This window comes from Clytia hemisphaerica, unplaced genomic scaffold (genome assembly GCF_902728285.1).
Source record: "Clytia hemisphaerica strain Z4C2 unplaced genomic scaffold, Clytia hemisphaerica genome assembly, whole genome shotgun sequence".
Lineage (NCBI taxonomy): Eukaryota > Metazoa > Cnidaria > Hydrozoa > Leptothecata > Clytiidae > Clytia > Clytia hemisphaerica.
The window spans coordinates 235,321-253,492 of record NW_027104290.1 but is presented as its reverse complement, the minus strand read 5'-3'; the positions used below and the strand labels follow the sequence as shown (position 1 = coordinate 253,492).

General features: G+C 35.1%; 1 protein-coding gene across 1 annotated transcript; it reads right to left on the bottom strand.

Annotated features, from left to right (window-relative positions):
* Nucleotides 1-14,668: 14,668 nt before the first annotated feature.
* Nucleotides 14,669-15,064, bottom strand: LOC136817093 (uncharacterized). Its single transcript, XM_067073431.1, has one exon. It carries the CDS (start codon nt 15,062-15,064, stop codon nt 14,669-14,671), a length of 396 nt encoding a protein of 131 aa, XP_066929532.1.
* Between the last annotated feature and the right edge of the window lie 3,108 nt (nt 15,065-18,172).

Sequence of the window (18,172 nt, the reverse complement as noted above, 5' to 3'; positions counted from 1 at the left end):
CAGTATGCAAATTTGTAATGTGTGTTTTTATTGTATCATCGAACACTTTTCGATTTTCATGGGGAATTAGATATTCATCGAATAAGGGAGCGTATCGTTTAGGAGAGTTTCTTGTTGACAGTGACTTCAATATTATCCAATAATGGAGCGCACCGAATAATATAACGTATTAGGGATCGTCAACTGTAATTGGTATATTTTTTAACCCCTTTTGGATTCTGTAGAACAGTGAGCAAGAATACGAAATGATCCATCTACTCATTTATTTCGCTTTCATCGGCATTTATTTCTTTAGTTTATCACCAACTTGCTAAAAGACCTTTATCTAACCTTTACTTGGTCAATGCGACATCAGTGGGGCTGTTTTGTTTCTTTTCTTTATTCACATTGGATGAAAGATTCTGGCAGATCAAAGAAACGACATACAGAAGGGCGTTATCATATTCCTTATGGATGATACGGTAGAGTCTTTTTAATTCGAGCCTCTAAAAACTCGAATGTCTCTCAACTCGAACAAGTTTCCAACAATACCTCAATAACTGCAAATTACATCATCTCGAAAAAATTTGTGTTCCCTTTGCGGCTTCGCGTTAGAGAGACTTAACTGTATCTTTTCTGAAGCGGAGACGATTGGTTTTCAATTTATTCTAGATCATATCTGACAAAGGATGGCGGTAAATCAGGGCTTTTACAGTCCTCGATTGTGCATTCACAACTTCGGAGTGTTCCAATGATTTAGGTTTCATTGTCCGGAAAAATCACGGAACTCGTAAAATATTTCTCATATTGTACTCGCAACTGTCCGATAACTATTACTTATTTTCTTTGCGTTATATTATATTGAGACTGTATCTCTCAGAAAACTCTACCTCTTATCCGACCATGCTTTGTATCAAGCCACAAAGATTAACCATTTCAAATTGTAATGACACGCGACAATGTGTTTATCAGAAATCTTTTCTCAGCCACCTCTCACGCAAGACCATAATACGCCTATACTGTTATGCAATAAGTCAAATGACAACATATGTTTTTTTGAGATGGCCATTAGAACTTCCATGAGATGTTATGAAAGTCTAATTCGACTCAACACCAGAAGTACAATTGACGCTCTCTAATTCGACGTTCTACTACTCAATACGCTCTCCCTTATTCGATGAGAATCCAAATGCCCTGGAAAATCAGATTAGAGAGCGTCAGTCAGTTATATTTAATCTGGGGGGTACTACCTTAGCTGACCGACGGGGGTGCTCCGCTGAGGTTCGAAAAATGGACCCTACGTGGGACTCGTTTTTTCAAAATTTTTGCCAAATTTTGCGAAGAAAGTGACCCTGAATGTGACTGTATTCCAAAATATTTACTTTTTCCCCAAATTTTCCAAAGAATAAGGCACACAGATTTTTCTATTTCGGTGTTTTTGCGACCCTACCTGGGACTTGTGGAGGTTAAAAAAAGGTACCCTGACCAGCGGCGCACCCCCGTAACCCATTTGCCCTAGTACCCCCCCTCGGGTATTTGATTTCCCTGTGCTTTTTGATTAAATAAGAAAAGCATTTCTATGTATTTCAATTTCTATTCAATTTTTTGCTATTTCAATTGATGGCCTGGTAGAATCTACTCACTACTGACTTTTTTGCACACAAGGAAACCAAACAATAATTGTTCAATTTTTCTTCTTTTACAGACTGTTTATGTCTGTGCAGGGATTTTTACACTCTAAAGCAGGACAAGTTTATATAAATATTTTTAGTATTAAAACAACTTAATGATATTTTGTTCCACCCCTATTTACAATTGATTCCTGATTATGTCTACTTTGCTCAACATAATATCATAACAACTCTTTTTATTGAAATTTAATGTAAAAATGTCACGAACTTTCTAATGCTTTTTTAGTTTTTTTGATAGTAAGTGTTACCCCCTGTAAGAAATAATAATTTAGGGCCGTAAAAATTTGAAGGTGTGTGGGTACTTAAGGATGTTGGTCTGTATCAGCCCTTTTTTTGCCGGTGTTTTGGTGTTCGAAGAAAAGAGTGTCGGTGTTTCGGTGTTGCCGGACCTCGTATGCCCAAACTCCCCTGTGTCACAGACCCACTAGGACATCAGCCCAACTGGATAATTTTGCAAAAATTTCGTCAACGGTGGGGAAATACCTTTGAAGTCCCCAGAAATTGACTTTGATAACATCCCCATTCGAAATTCAATGAAAATTGGAACTCAAAAACCATTCCCGTTGTATTTCTAACCCCATTGGGATTTCAATAAGAATTTTTATTCCCACTGAGGAAAAAAATTCCACCGGAGCTGTGAGACAGGGGTGTACTAGGCAAGTGGGGGTAAAATAAAAAAAAATTTAATGTTAAAGAAGGGAATAGGACAGGTTAGGAAGCTTCTTACTTTTGATTTAAAAAAAAATAAAAAACTAGTGGTGATGATCAGAGTGATTTAGCCCAAAAAGGATTAGTTCTTTTTCTAGTAATAATACTGTGAATTCAGTGTAGTTTTACGCTTTACCCTGAATTAAATATGGGGTGGAGGATATAAGATTTTTTGGAAATTCACCCCCGGAAATTGTGACTTTTGACCCCCCCCCCGGACAACCTATCCCAACCCCCGGACAAGCATTAGTTGACCCCCTGACAGTCTTAATTACCCCTAAGCAGAGCAGTTTTGCCCCCAAACAAGGCAAATTTTGTAGATTTTCACTACCCCCCGGACAATATTTCAAATATATCCTCCACCCCATGTACGAAAGTTATCTGAAAGAGCCCATTTATACGCCAGTGTCTCGTGTTCTTGGAAATTTCGCACCTTCCCATACCGTAATCGTTTGAATTCTAAATTTAGCTGTTTCCTTTGTCAATAAGGCCCAAGTTAAAATTTTGCAATCGTCAAAAATAAAATTGTTTAATGTACAGCTCAGTTAAGGTTTTAAAAACAACACTGTCTTTCCTATTTAGGAAAATAAGGATGAAATTCCGTAATGAGTATTGTTATCGCTGGGCACGATTGTTCTACGATAAATTCTAGCGGGAAGGGAATTCTGAATGAATAGCGGATACTGTAGCAAAAATAAACTTGAATGTATTTTTATCAATAATTTTATGTCAGGAAAAATTCATTGTTTTTTGACTGATGTCTTTCAAATTTAATGCCTTTTTCTTGACTGGGTTTTTCAGAACTTCCCATTCCCAGAATCCTTTGCTTTCTTTTGACACTTTGGTAAACAAAGAATAGAAATCTCCACTACCACTCACAAGTCCAAAAACATAAATTTTTGCACCATCATTCCTATTCGATAAAGTTTCGACATTTGCATAATCGGATTTGCTACCTGGATTATTCGGGCTGAAATATGTCCCCGATTTTTTAGACATGGCATCTTTACATAGCTCATCAACAAGTTCGCTTGTATCCACGTGGCCAACGCCCTTTTCAAAAACAGTCATTAAACAACCTATAAATTCGCCACTTATGGTCCATTTGCTTGTATCCTGGCAATAAGAAACAGATCCAGGACTATAGAACAAGAACTGAACATCATCCGCCGATTTCATTTGTCTACCTTTCTGAGGTTGTAATTGAAAATCATTATTCGTGCTACACTCGTTTATGATTTCACATTTATCAGGTTTCTGATTGTCTCGTTGTATTTCAAAACCTAACGGAGCACGCTGGGTACGCGGTAATCGAAATCGGGCGCCTTTCTTGAAATCGTCTAAACTTGTTGATAATGTTAAATCAAAGATCAGTAATATGTAGAAAATATCTATCATTTTGAAGCAATGCATTATGTTCCAGAAAAATCGTACAACTTTTTTCTTAGGGTTTTGCCAGTGCTTTTAATGGTTTTCTTACAGTGTTGAAGCTCCTCGAAAACACAAAATACCAATTTTGCCAGAATTAACAATAAATAATTCAAGTTGACATCCTTTCCAACAATGCTTGATTTGAAAGTTAGCAACTGCTTGTCAACTGTTCCACCTTCATTCGATAAACTCTCAAAAAATCTTTTAAAGACCTTTGGATTCAGCTATAGATTCAAAATTTATAATTAAATTATCAAATTACCCACCGACAATAATTTGTGATTTACTCTTATTCAGCATGAACTTCTTGAGAATTCTTTTGTTGTTTTTATTTTACAATCAAGCATTTTGCTTTTTGAAATCAGCTATTCTTTTTTGCCTCGGAAGGAAGGTGGCTGTGGTGCACTCTTCAACCAACTTCAACCATCTGTATCTGATTATATTAAATAGATCACTATTTTGGAAGGAAGAAAATAAAAAATTTTACTTATTCGCTCCCTGGTTTATTGAACATAGAATTAACCTTTATTAGGTTAAACCACAGTCTTTTGTGTTTTTGACCCAATTCTAACGATGCCTTGACTAAGAATACCTGAAGTGTATTACTCTGGCGAATACGAGGGTTTAATTTGGCGAATGCAGAGATTAAAAAGATACTTTATATTAAAACAAAAGCAACTAGACTTTTTGCCTAAAATATATGCTAATTATGTTAATTTTGACGGATACTTAATTTGGCGGTTGATCGATTTTGAAAATTGTGGCGGGCGGGCCATGGCGTTTTAAAGTTATTCCAAATATGACATTCATGTTTAAATTTTTCCAGATTTCGTCCTAGTTTTAAATATGACAATTTTTATTAGTTGAGAAAATAAAATTTGCATATTGGAATCTCTCTTTTTTTGTACCAAGGTTTTAAGTGTGTCAAAAATATTCACATAATATCAACCTTGTTTCTCCCATAACACTCAATTCATATGACCTTTCAAACCTCATATCCAAAAACAAAGTTTTAGAATGCAACCAAAAAGTTTTCGAGTGGTCTGGTAGACGAATTTGAATGTCTGAGAAGTCAATAAGTAGTTTTGAAATATAAAGTTTCCTTTTTGTACAGGAACATTTTATTTGTTGGATTTGGCTGGTCATACAGAAAAAAAAAGCTCCTAGTCCCTAAAGAGTTCCAAAAACTTTTTTTTATATATATTTTTTAAAACATGTATCAACAATACTGCGTAGGTACATCTCTAGGAATTGAAAACACAAAATCTCTGTACGTGAATATGCCTGCAATAATTTGTTCAACTTAAAGAAGTCAACCAGATTTTGCTTATATTGAATATGTTCCTATATGAAAGAGTCATATTTGTAGGATGTTCAAAATGTCTAACTGGTTATCAAAAATGATATATGATAAGATAACAAACAAGTATAATAAGAAATAGTAAAACTGAGTTTTATGATAGAGTATTGTATTTCGTAGTATTCTCGTAGTATTTGACGCTGTCATATGACACGTTGACTGTGAATGCGTTTTTTAAATTCAAGTAGTGCAAACGAGCTGTCAGAATATCAAATCCTAACTCCAAATTGTATATTGCAATCAATTTTAAGAAAATCCAGAGAATAACCAAATTGGCGTCGGTTTTATACAGGCTCGATTTTCAAACTTTGGTTCTGACATACACATAAAGGTTTAAAAGTTAAGAAGATGGGCACTGGTGTTGCGGCTTGAAACTGGGGATATTTCATGATATTTCACACTGTAAAGAAAAGTACCCGTGGGATTTCTATTGGAGAAAAGAGAGTTTTGACATTCTCTACTTGAGAGTGCTAAACTCAGGGGAGCACGACCATTACAGAGCCCCCTCCCAGTGGGGGAGAATCAGCTGTAATCACGCCGAAAATATTCTTGTATCACGCCATGCACCAGAATCTATTTTATCAATCACGTATAACACTTTTTAAAATTATAGATCACGTCATCACGCCATAAAAAAAGGCCAATCACGCCATCACGCAAAACTTCTTTGGGGGTGGGTCATTACATTAGTTTTTTTCAAAAGTCCGTTGTTTAAAGACATAGCTCTGCCACGTGGTGTGGTTTATATCGGATATTAATTGATGGTCACAAATCAAATATAGCTGACCACAACAGAATGGCTTAACTTCAAGTTATAACTTATATTTCAAGTGCTAATCAAGGATCAATTAAAACCTAATTTCCTTTAAACCTTTTTATCCCTTTCTTCGATAACAAACAAATTCGTCTGATATCTTGATTGGTTGTCAACAATTTGTTTGTTTTTGGTTGAGATTGTTTGTTTGGTTTTGAGGCTGGATTTAATTGGCTTTCAATAAGACTAATAAACAATCTTGACTTGTAGGGGTTTTTGAGTTGGATAGAACAATCGAAATGAAAGGCGATATATAGCACTGGGCAAATCTTACAGCCCCTTCTCACAGACCCACTTGGACCCCTTCCCACTGGAAAAATTGGCCAAAATATCGTCCCCGGTGGAGAAATTATCATCCAATTTTTGTCCCCACTGAAAATAATCGACTTGAAAACAAAATATTTGAAATCCCCAGCCATAAAAAATATGGAAATTTCAATCCCCATCGAGCTTTTTTCTGTTATTTTTATCCCCTCTGGCTGATGAAAATCCTACCGGGTCTATGAGAAGGGGTTGTAATCTTTACCCCCTGCTTCCTGACTACTCACAAGTACCTGAAAACTCGAGTTAACTAGAAAGCCTCTTCTCCTACTAATTTATTAAATTTTCTAAAGATTTCTTTAATTTAAATTCAAGATATTCTGGACATTCTTATTCTAAGCTTCATCCCTCCTGCACCAACTAATGTTAAATGGTTATTGTTTTTATTATCTGCTGAGAGCTCCTAAACGAAATGGGTTGATACGAAGAAGGGGTCGAAGAAACTAAAGACCGGTGAAGAAAACATCGTTCGTTTTTAAAGAGTTTGTTTATAGTCTAAAGGGCCCATACTGGATAGAAAACTTTACAGTACTTTCCCAGTGCCTGTGGGGAAGTTCAATACAATTTTTTTCTGTTTGGTCTTTTTTCTGTATTTTTCTATCACCTACTAGGTCGAATTTTGACTAGATTTTTTAAGTTATTGTAGCATGCAATTTTTGGAATGTTATTCTCGTAATATATGTAGTAAGCTTTAGCGTGAATCTTCTTGTCAATTTAAAAACAACATTCTAAATCCAAAATGACAGGAAAACTATATTTGTTCCTTCAATATCCTTGTGTAAATCACCGAAACAAGGATGCTTTATTTGAGCCAAAAATCAATTTCCTTTTTACAAAGGAATAAGATAGTTATCCTTGTTTTTGTGTACCGTCTGGTTATAGGATTAACACTTGAACTCAAAGCGAATTAAACACTTATCATTGAGTGATTTTTCTTTACAAAACGGTGAAAATCTTGAATTGGCTTAAATACACAAATCAGCGGGACCCCCTTTTTGTGGTTTAATGTTCAGTCCGTTATTTTTCCCGCACGTAATCCACGCTTGAAGTTTTCCTCTCAAATCATCGTGAGAGAAAACTTAAGAAAATTGAATCATCACATTTAGATGGTTAATCTTTCTTTGGAGTCTTCTTCCCTTTGACCTACATTGAAGGGGTATCAGGGTATCAGGGGTCCGTTGTCAATTACCAGTCCCATGAGCATATCTAGATAGAGAGTTATTTGAACCAGAAGGATAAGATTTCAGCTTTTGGTGATACTTTAAAACCTTGATGAATATTTCAGCATATTTTCCAGTTCATTCTAGTAAGCTATTTCGAGAAAAGACAAATTTTAATCGTGATTGTTTCACTGTATTTTGATAAAAGAAATAATATAATTTCAAGCTCTCAATTTTTTAATTTGATACATTTGAACATATGTTTCAATATTGGTTTGTAGAGGAGTCCTCCCTTTTCTTTCTTCATCAAAAAGCCAAAATTTACCACAATCAAACAAGGATAGTTTGAATTCTCTCTCATATTTGATCAGATGTTCTAAACATATGAGATTCACTCTAAACAAGGGTAATTATTCAATATACATAAGTTTTTTTTTCAAAACTAACTATATAAGAACATAAGGCTTCGATGGCCAAAATCTTAAGAACAAGTCCGGAACATTTTAAGGCTTTGCGGACCTTTAAACTCCCGATTTCAAAGGAAAATGGACAAAATACTCAAAATATGGCGAAAATAAGAACATGTTAAAAATATTTTTAGGTTTAAAACTCAAAAAGTTAAGACAACATCCCTAGGCTTCCAAAACTTTGGATGTTCTCATAAAAAAACGTGTACCTTATGTCCAGAGCCCAATCACACCACTTTTTTCATTTCCACTGGGAGAGCAACCGTCTTTCGTGAGCGCTATCAGAATGTCAAAAAAAGCTAACTAAGGGACTGGGTTTCGAGCTTTGTAACCATCCCTCAAGCAACTTCAACCAGGTCTACTGCATTTGGTAAAAGCTCTTCATTTTACATGGTTTTCAGTATAAAACATTTGTGCTATATTAGAAAGAATCTTTCAAGGCTACTGGTGACCAAATCTGTAAGTCCACAGTAAAAATGACGCAACAAGCTGTGAATTATATATTCATTGGCGACTTAAAGTGATTTTAAAGATGAAATCTTAATTTGAAACCACCAAGGATTCAGAGATACCGTATACCAATTGCTATTATAAATTACATACGCTCTGTATAAATAATTTCAGAGTCATCTTGCAAAGTTTCCCTGATAAACATAAAAAACTCAGTGATATTTTAAGATTTCCTTCTGCGATAACATTTCTGGTTATTTATTTCTAATTATTTCGCCATATTTACCAGTGAGGAGTGGAGGACTCATCGGCACCATGAAGTATCTGAATTAAAAGATGACAAAAACGGTTTAAAAATGTTGGATCTATCTTTATAATGTGTAAAGTTTTAAAGAATTTTTAAGAAATTAATATCAGTATGATAGTTTGAGAAGGTTTTATTAAGTAACATGGGATCATGATTTTAAACTAAATTTTGAATATATTCCTCGTGCTATAAAATTTGCCAAATATTTGAACATTTGTAAAGTTGAACCAACATTGATTTCATTCAACATTTTATTCCCTATACAAACTGTAATTCAAAAAGGCGTGTATAGTTCAAATTCTATCCAACCCTTTAAAACCTTAACGATTTCAATGATTTAAAGCTGACCTGAGAAATCTCCTCCCTTTTTCTTATTATGTAAAATTCCGTCAATCTTCTGATCCCCATCTATGTTCCCCACGCTAAAGAATTTTCAAATCAAGGTAAATCACCTACCGCGCGTGCACCACCTAAGGGAATGTTTTTCAAAATCAAAAAATGCACTGTAAGGGTGAAAATGAGCGGAGGTGAGTGAAATTGCACATTAAGGGTGCAAAAAGTGAGACGAACGAAGTTCTTCGGGAAAATCTGAAAACTGTTTGCCTTAAAAATAGACAGTACTTTAAATTTGCTCAAATTTGACCGAATTTTGAATGAAGTGTTTCTCCCCTTCGGGGGAATTTTTTCGTGAAGTGGAGTTTTAGGTATTATAAATCTATATAGAGTTTATAGGGGCTCTTTCCAGTGTATTAAAATTTAGCTCGATTCAGCCAATACCATTTCAGCCTCGCTATTTTATGCTAAGATTCCACAATAAGCTGAATAAAAAGCGTGTGAAATTTGCTTTGCTTTATTCCATATCCTGGTTTATTGTATAAAAGATTTATTTTTGGGGTATATCGTGATAAGTCAAGCAAAGAAGTAAATGATAACCAGCCGTCATTGACTAAGATTGACAAATAAATCCATGCTTAAATAAACTAACTTAAAGTTTCGTACTTCTTTTCAAAGTTCTTTAATATTTGTAGAGTCATCGCGAGTTTTTAAGTGAAATATTTGAACAGGAAAAGTTTTATCGTATCATGTCATGTCGTGATTCCATTGAGAGAGTATATTTTAAGTTCGTAATTTTGTCGCTATAAAAATAACATGTAATGGTCATATATTCTTCTCCTCCCACTTTACATCCTATGTAAAGTATGTCATGTCCTTGTAAATGTAAATGTATGTCACTTGCACTGGGCGTACTTTATACTTTTTGTTACAATGCCGGACAAAAGGTTGTAGACAAATGAAATTTCAGTGAAAAATGATGAGAAATAGAGCAAAATGACTCTTCAATGTGTCTGAAAGGGGATGGAAGTTAAGAAAAACACTCTTGAAGTCGTTGCATTGCTTTTGAATTGCTTTTGAGGGAACCTCAAGCAAAAAATGAGCGTTTTGATACTGGTGTAAGCCAGTTAATCAAGCCCTTGTGGTTTGCCCTTGCGGTTTGACTGCAGTGGGTGACTTTCAAAGACTTTGAACAGCTTTTTTGAATGGGTTTGGAAAGCACCCAGAGCCTCTTGGGAGCTTGTTTTTGGTCGATATTGAAGTATTTTGCAAATATTGCAGAAGTCTACAAACCTTTTGTCCAGCATTGTAAATTCCTTGTTTAGCTTTGACCGGTGGCGATAACAAGTGACAACATAGGCCAGTATGAGTTCCATCAAGGGTTGCCAGGGAAACATGCTGGAGCATGAATCCTAGCAGGCTTTTTTAGGGTAAACTTTCAAGCAAACCTCCTAAGAACCCAGCCGACAGGAAAGAAATTGCAACGTAAGGGTGTAAAAAGTGAGAAAAACGAAATTTAATATAACAACATTGTAAAGCAGGGGTGTTTCTATTAAATCTTCTCAACGAGACAGGGATGTCTACTTAATATACTGGTTCTACATATTTATCTCTGTTTTAAATTAATACCGGTAAGATTGCAAGTGGAGACAGAGGTGAAAGATCATAAATGTTTTTTGTTGACTGAGATGCTTATCTTTTTTGTCTTGGGTACTTTTACACGTTTTTTTATAAGAACAGATTATATAGGAACATATCGAAGGCTTCGACGGCCAAAATGCTAAGAACAAGTTAAGGACATTCTAAGGCTTTTGGGAGTCGAAAACACCCGATTTTTTTAGGAAAATAGGTAAAAATGGTAACAGAATGGAGAAAATAACATAAGAACATTTTCAGAACATTTAGGCTTAAAACCCAAAAAAGTTAAGTGCATCCGAAGGCTTCAAAAATTTTGGATGTTATTATAAAAAAGAATGTGTAACGTTACAAAGTATAAAGTTTCTTTGGTGATATGTCTGTTTTGTTTTTACATAAGTGTTCCCGTTTCATATCAGAGACATATGTATGTCATATCGGGACAGTGTCTGCCTACTGTTATATTATGCTGATATAAGCAAAAAATGTTTTTCTTTTCCTTTTTCTAACCAATCTTGCTCCACATCCGTATCAATCCAATGTGAAAAAGCTTGTGAATCAAAATTGATGAGTAAGCAAACGATATCACTCTTATTTAAAAACAAAACCTTTAAATATGTTTTAAAGTTTGAGATTGGAAAGAAATTTTTATAATAATACCTTGTCAAAGCTTATGCATTTTGAGTACTAGTAATAAAAAAGGGAATTTCTAAAAATACTCTATCAGTAAAATAAGTCATATGATCCTATGTACAATGTCAAAGAGATTTTATAATCGAGTAAACAAAGGGGCAACACTGTCTTTTGTCAAATGTCAACTACAACTGAAAATGGCGCGAAATACTTTTTTTCAGTCATCTCAGATTTCAATCAGAAGATGATGAATCATAATTCTTTCGTACACATATTCACACTTGACAAGTACGCCTCTAAAATATTTCATTCAGCAATATATTTTGTAAACCAATGATTGATCTGCAGTAAAAGCGTTCGAGAGAGCGAGAATCTTCCTATTAGACCATGAGACATTGATTGCAAAAACACAGCAAATTCTCTCAAAACTTTAAGTCATTTGAAGGACTCTTTATTGTGTGTATGTGTGATTAAAAACCAAAGTACCCACCTATCAGTGAATTGATAAATCAGAGATAACATTGATTAGATTTTCATCAAGTCCTCATTTAAAGTGATTTGATCAAAGTGTTTGAGATTTTTCACGCTACGGAAACCTAACAATTTTTGTGACAAATAATCAGTTAATTTAAGATGGGCTGTAAATCTTTCAACGAAAATAAAATCTTTAAAACAGAGCAAGAAACCTGAAAATGTAAAAAGGACCCTTCTCCAGAAAATGTTCTTATTAAAAAAAAAAATCTTAGAACACAAACAAATCACATACAGTACATGCTTTTTTTTATAAGAATGGTGTAAATCCATTTCCTCATGGATATTCTTAACTTTTTTGGGAAAATCATCCTAAAATATTCTTACAACATTCTTAGGTTGGGATCCTAATTCATACTAGATTTAACATTTATTACATACGTTTCAACAGGTCTCAAAATTCCATGATGGTGATATTCTTAGCATATTCTTAATTTTTTGGCCATTTTCATCATGGACATTCTTATAAAGTGTATTCTTATAAAAAAGGGTTTAGTTTAGATAAAGCTTAATCAAAGGCAGATGCTATAACTTTCATTTGCAAATGCAAGTCGGTAATTATTAGAGCTCTCATTAGCCTATTTAATCGATTTGATCATTAAATCATAATGGGAATACAAGAGAATTAAAAATTACAAAACGATGGTCTATTACATCATTTTAAATCGGTCCGAGAGTTATCAATAAGAAAAAATCGCGTGATTTTTGCATTTCAATTTGATTGAGATATTGGAAAGCTAGTAAAGGCTACATTAGGGAAAAACAATTATAACAACAAAACATAGTATAGTATTCATTGAGATTTCTTTCATTAATGTTTCGATTAATTCTCAGAAAATTTGTTACAATCTAGTTAAAATGGTTAAGATGGAGCAAAACATAGCTTTTCCTGAAAACCAAAATTTGCAAAATTTTATAGCCACCACCAAAAAATATAACCATATGCTAAAAACAATAGCACAGCAACAAAAATATAGTTTAAAATTTACTAAATTCATTTATTTACAGGGAGGAAAAAAATCATATTATTAGTGTAATATCTTATTATGGTACTATGTTACATAACATTACAATGCATTCAAAGTTTTGTACATATATAATTTTCTATAGTATATTTTATGGTCAAACAAAAAAAACAACAAACAACAGTTTATATAAACAGTGAAATTGGTAACAAGGTTTGTCATGGATAAGATCTGCTCAAAAGATCTAAAAAGTTTCTAAAGTTTCTTAAATGTTCTAAAAGTACAACGATAAATTGACTAAAGTACCGAGGTGATTTTCTAACAAATGTCACAACTGATTTAGGATGTTTGGTAATGGGATTGTGGTCGATTTACAATACAATACAGCATTATACTTAAAAAAAACTAAGCAAAAAATAACATAAAAGCTCACTATAATATGAAACTACTTATATTCAATAAGCAAGAAAATAATTATTTATAAGTGTAAAATTTTAAAACAAATTTTTATGACATGAAAAAAATACGTGAAATTTTGTTGTACCAAAAATATAATTATTTTAATATTTATACTAAGATTTTTAAGGCGAAAGACTGCTCCTCAAAGATTTGTTTTTAGTTTTCAGAAAATACACTGCGGTGAGAATTCAAAGGATTTTCAAAAGCATGCTGTTTCTTAGAGAATTCCTCTATACAAATAAACAAGTGGTATTGCCATAGCTTGTGAAAAAAAAGAATACACGTTTTTTTATAAGAACTACCAAAATTATTGAAGCCTTCAGATTATTGAGTTTTAAGCTTAAAAATGTTCTTAACATGTTCTTATTTTCACCATTTTTTGAGCATTCTTGTCCATTTTCTTAAGAAATCTGGTGTTTTTGAGCCTACAAAGTACTACAAAGCCTTAAAATGTTTTTAACTTGTTCTTAACATTTTGGCCATCGAAGCCTTATGTTTTGATATAGTTCGTTGTAAGTGATGGTTTTGATTGATAAGAATGACGAGATATACTTTATCAATGATTTTGGTGAAATGGAGAGAGACTATCAAAATTCATAGATTTTTATGATAAACCCATGGTTAAGAGATTATATAAAATATTATACAACGCTGATAAATTTGATCACGAGAGAAAATAATAATTGTCACTAGCTATAACATTTGGTACACCGATTATCAGTTCGAAGGGGGGCTCTCTTAAAGATTGTTATCAAGAACTCGTCGTGTCTACGGAGGGTTTTTTAGATTTGTTGAAAAAAGTTTTTAATAAATAATATCAGCTGTTTATATAATAAGGCTTTTTTATAGAGAAACATATTTTGATTAAATTTTCACGTTCTAGTCTAAATAGACGCAGAGAGAATAAATAATTTTGTTGAAACGTGCGATTTATCAAAAATTAAAGTTTCTTTATTTATAGAAGGTTACTTTGCAATAAAAATCAACATCTTTATGGTTTGTTTTTTATTTGAAGCTTGAGAAAAAGAGGCGAAAATAAAACATCAGCTGAGGTTTATGTTTGCCTAACAAATTTGCATTCAAAGAGAAAACTTAGAGATGTGAAAACATAGAAACAAAAGTTTTTAAGAAATCTTTAAAAATGAAAGCACCAAGGGAACGTGAAAAGAAAAAAATTACTAGGCTGTTTGCATCGTAGTATAACAGAGAGAAAAAAATCTGTCTACTACGACTACTCAATCTAAAACTGCAATTTAATCTGTTGTCTGAACCAGGAACAACAAAGTGTACAATTTCAATATTTCATTCATGAATGAAACTGCCATTCAAAAAAACAAACCACATCCAAACAGCCAACAAATTTAATTACTTAGCTACTTGACGAACGTAGTAAGAGTCATAGTAGAAAAACCAATTTATAGTATTTATAATTTCTCCCATTTGTATTTTCCATCTAACGGTTTCTCTAACACAGGATCAAAATTATATTTCTCAATACAACGTCTCCTGTTTTCCTCCAATGAAACATTCAACAAATTTTCAAGTTCGATATTAAAACTACACTTTTTAGTAACAGCAGCAGTAGCAGTCCTTACCGTATTATTTTTCACTCTTACATCTTTGCTTGTTGATTGTTCTTTACTGTTTTTATCCACGAACGAATCAAAACATAGTTTTCTCCGAACAGGTCGATTGGATGAAAGTCTTAGAAATTTTTCTTGACTGCTACTCGGTAATACTTGATCTTTCTTCTCTCCGGTTTCTTGAAGTTTTCTTTTCCTTTTGAAATCTTTATCAGTTGAACAAACTTCTTTCTCCATTTTTCTAGCCGTATGTATACGAATTATATGTTTCTCAAAAAAAAAATTTTTCCAGCAGCAACAAACTAACTTTTTTTTCTCTCTCTCAGCTGTGTTTTCGTGACCTTTCTGTATGCTTTGAAATGTCCTTTTAAATTTTAAATGGACACGAACAGACTTGCCCGTGTTTTGTTTTGGTTTGCTCAAATTATTAAGATGAAAAGAACAAAAGATCATAAACACTGCATAATTTATGCAATCTATTTCCAGACCTCTATATAATTAAGAAAGAAAAAAACTACAAGTAAAAAAAAACTCTCAAAACATGTTTTTGTTATAAGATTCTTTCTATAAGCTATAAGCTGTGAATGAATAATTCATTATGAACGAGAATTTTTTTTCTCTAATATTTGTAAAATGTCCCAGAATGCACTGTTTTGTTTACCTTTTTCTTCTACACCGGGTACGCACTGTTCCAATCCGGTTATTTTTACCGGGCTTGTTAGAAAACGAAAGTAAAATTTAAAAGGAATCCAAAGGAACATTTTTAAAGGGACACAGAACAAGTGTTGTGCGTGATTTCATTATCTGGTAACCAGATGTGGAATTTTTTTCCGACACGCTAAATCTCTGAAGGTTAGTTTAGTTTAGAAGGTTAGGTTAGTTTGGCCCGCTCCTTCAGAGCTTTAGCGTGGGGCGGCCGCCAAACCGCCATCGGAATATCAGATAAGTGTTTTCATTGCAGTTTATCATTTTGGTCTTCAGAATTCAGGGGTAGTGTAGTATCAATACAGGGTCAATGCAGGCTAATCAAAGTCAATCATTTTTATTGGTTAAAGCCTTCTGACCCCAATTACAGGCCTTAGAGCATCTCATAACCATCAATTTTTCATTGATTAAGCCCTCTTACCCCAACTATGATAGGCCAAAGAAAATCTTATAACCTCTTATTTTTCACTTGCCACATACCTAACGCAGGGAGTCATATTCATTGGTTGTCAAGCCTTGTGACTCAAATTATGCTTTATATGCCTTAAATACTGTCACGACCCTTCATTTTTCATTTACCATCACCGCGTTTAGCAAACAAGGCAAATACAGCAAGTCTGGCTTCTGTCCCGTATACAGAGACCCGGAATTGGATTTAGGAAAAAGACATTTTCCAAAGATCTTTTTAAAGGATGGTTTATGTCCTATCTCATGGGAAACTGCTATATATTTTACTTTAGGAGAACATGTTATCCGTCAAGTGATAGGAATTCTTATAGGGTTGGGTCCTGCACCTTTCATCTCAAATCTATTTTTGTATCACTTTGGTCAAAAGTTTGAAGAAGGAAAACCTTCAGAGAGCTTCGACGTTTTGGAAACACGTTTCGATTTATAGATGATCTCCTTACGATCAATGATAATGATTTATTCAAGGAAAACTTGAAAGACATTTATTTAAAATGACTCGTGGGTGGCAGGAAATGCTTACTCTAGGTACCGCACCTAATCTCAGACTTCGGTCTTCATCTTTACATTTTTTCCCTTTTCTTTCACTTTAGATCTATTTTCATTTTAAATATTGGGTTCCTATTTGATAAATCTTTGGGATCAGGTAAGCTTTACAGGGCCCATGGGCACCAAGCGGAACAGTGAGAGCGACTGTTCCGCTTGACACCCAAAGTAAATTTTACTGACCAGAGCTCCCCGCCTACTTTCACTGTTCCGCTTCGCACCCAAGACTCGTTTGTTCACTGTTCCGCGTCGCACCCAAGACTCGTTTTTTCACTGTTCCGCGTCGCACCCAAGACCGGTTTTTTCACTGTTCCGCGTCGCACCCAAGACCAATTTTTTCACTGTTCCGCGTCGCACCCAAGACCGATTTTTTCACTGTTCCGCGTCGCACCCAAGACTCGTTTGTTCACTGTTCCGCGTCGCACCCAAGACTCGTTTTTTCACTGTTCCGCGTCGCACCCAAGACTCGTTTTTTCACTGTTCCGCTTCGCACCCAAGACTCGTTTGTTCACTGTTCCGCGTCGCACCCAAGACTCGTTTGTTCACTGTTCCGCGTCGCACCCAAGACTCGTTTGTTCACTGTTCCATGTCGCACCCAAGACCGATTTTTTCACTGTTCCGCGTCGCACCCAAGACCCATTTTTCACTGTTTCGCGTCGCACCCAAGACCGATTTTTTCACTGTTCCGCGTCGCACCCAAGACTCGTTTGTTCACTGTTCCGCGTCACACCCAAGACCGATTTTTTCACTGTTCCACGTCGCACCCAAGACTCGTTTTTTCACTGTTCCGCGTCGCACCCAAGACCGATTTTTTCACTGTTCCGCGTCGCACCCAAGACCGATTTTTTCACTGTTCCGCGTCGCACCCAAGACCAATTTTTTCACTGTTCCGCGTCGCACCCAAGACCGATTTTTTCACTGTTCCGCGTCGCACCCAAGACTCGTTTGTTCACTGTTCCGCGTCGCACCCAAGACTCGTTTTTTCACTGTTCCGCGTCGCACCCAAGACTCGTTTTTTCACTGTTCCACTTCGCACCCAAGACTCGTTTGTTCACTGTTCCGCGTCGCACCCAAGACTCGTTTGTTCACTGTTCCGCGTCATACCCAAGACCGATTTTTTCACTGTTCCGCGTCGCACCCAAGACTGTTTTATTCACTGTTCCGCGTCGCACCCAAGACTGTTTTTTTCACTATTCCGCTTCGCACCCAAGACTGATTTTTTCACTGTTCCGCGTCGCACCCAAGACTGGTTTTTTTACTGTTCCACGTCGTACCCAAGACTCGTTTGTTCACTGTTCCATGTCGCACCCAAGACTTGTTTGTTCACTGTTCCGCGTTGCACCCAAGACCGATTTTTTCACTGTTCCGCGTCGCACCCAAGACTGATTTTTTCACTGTTCCACGTCGCACCCAAGACCGATTTTTTCACTGTTCCGCGTCGCACCCAACACTCGTTTGTTCACTGTTCCGCGTCGCACCCAAGACTCGTTTGTTCACTGTTCCCCGTCGCACCCAAGACTCGTTTGTTCACTGTTCCACGTCGCACCCAAGACTCGTTTTTTACCCTTTTCAGCCTTGTTTCCATACAGACTTTCGTAGTCGGGTGCAACTGCCGTAATTCTTTTTGCT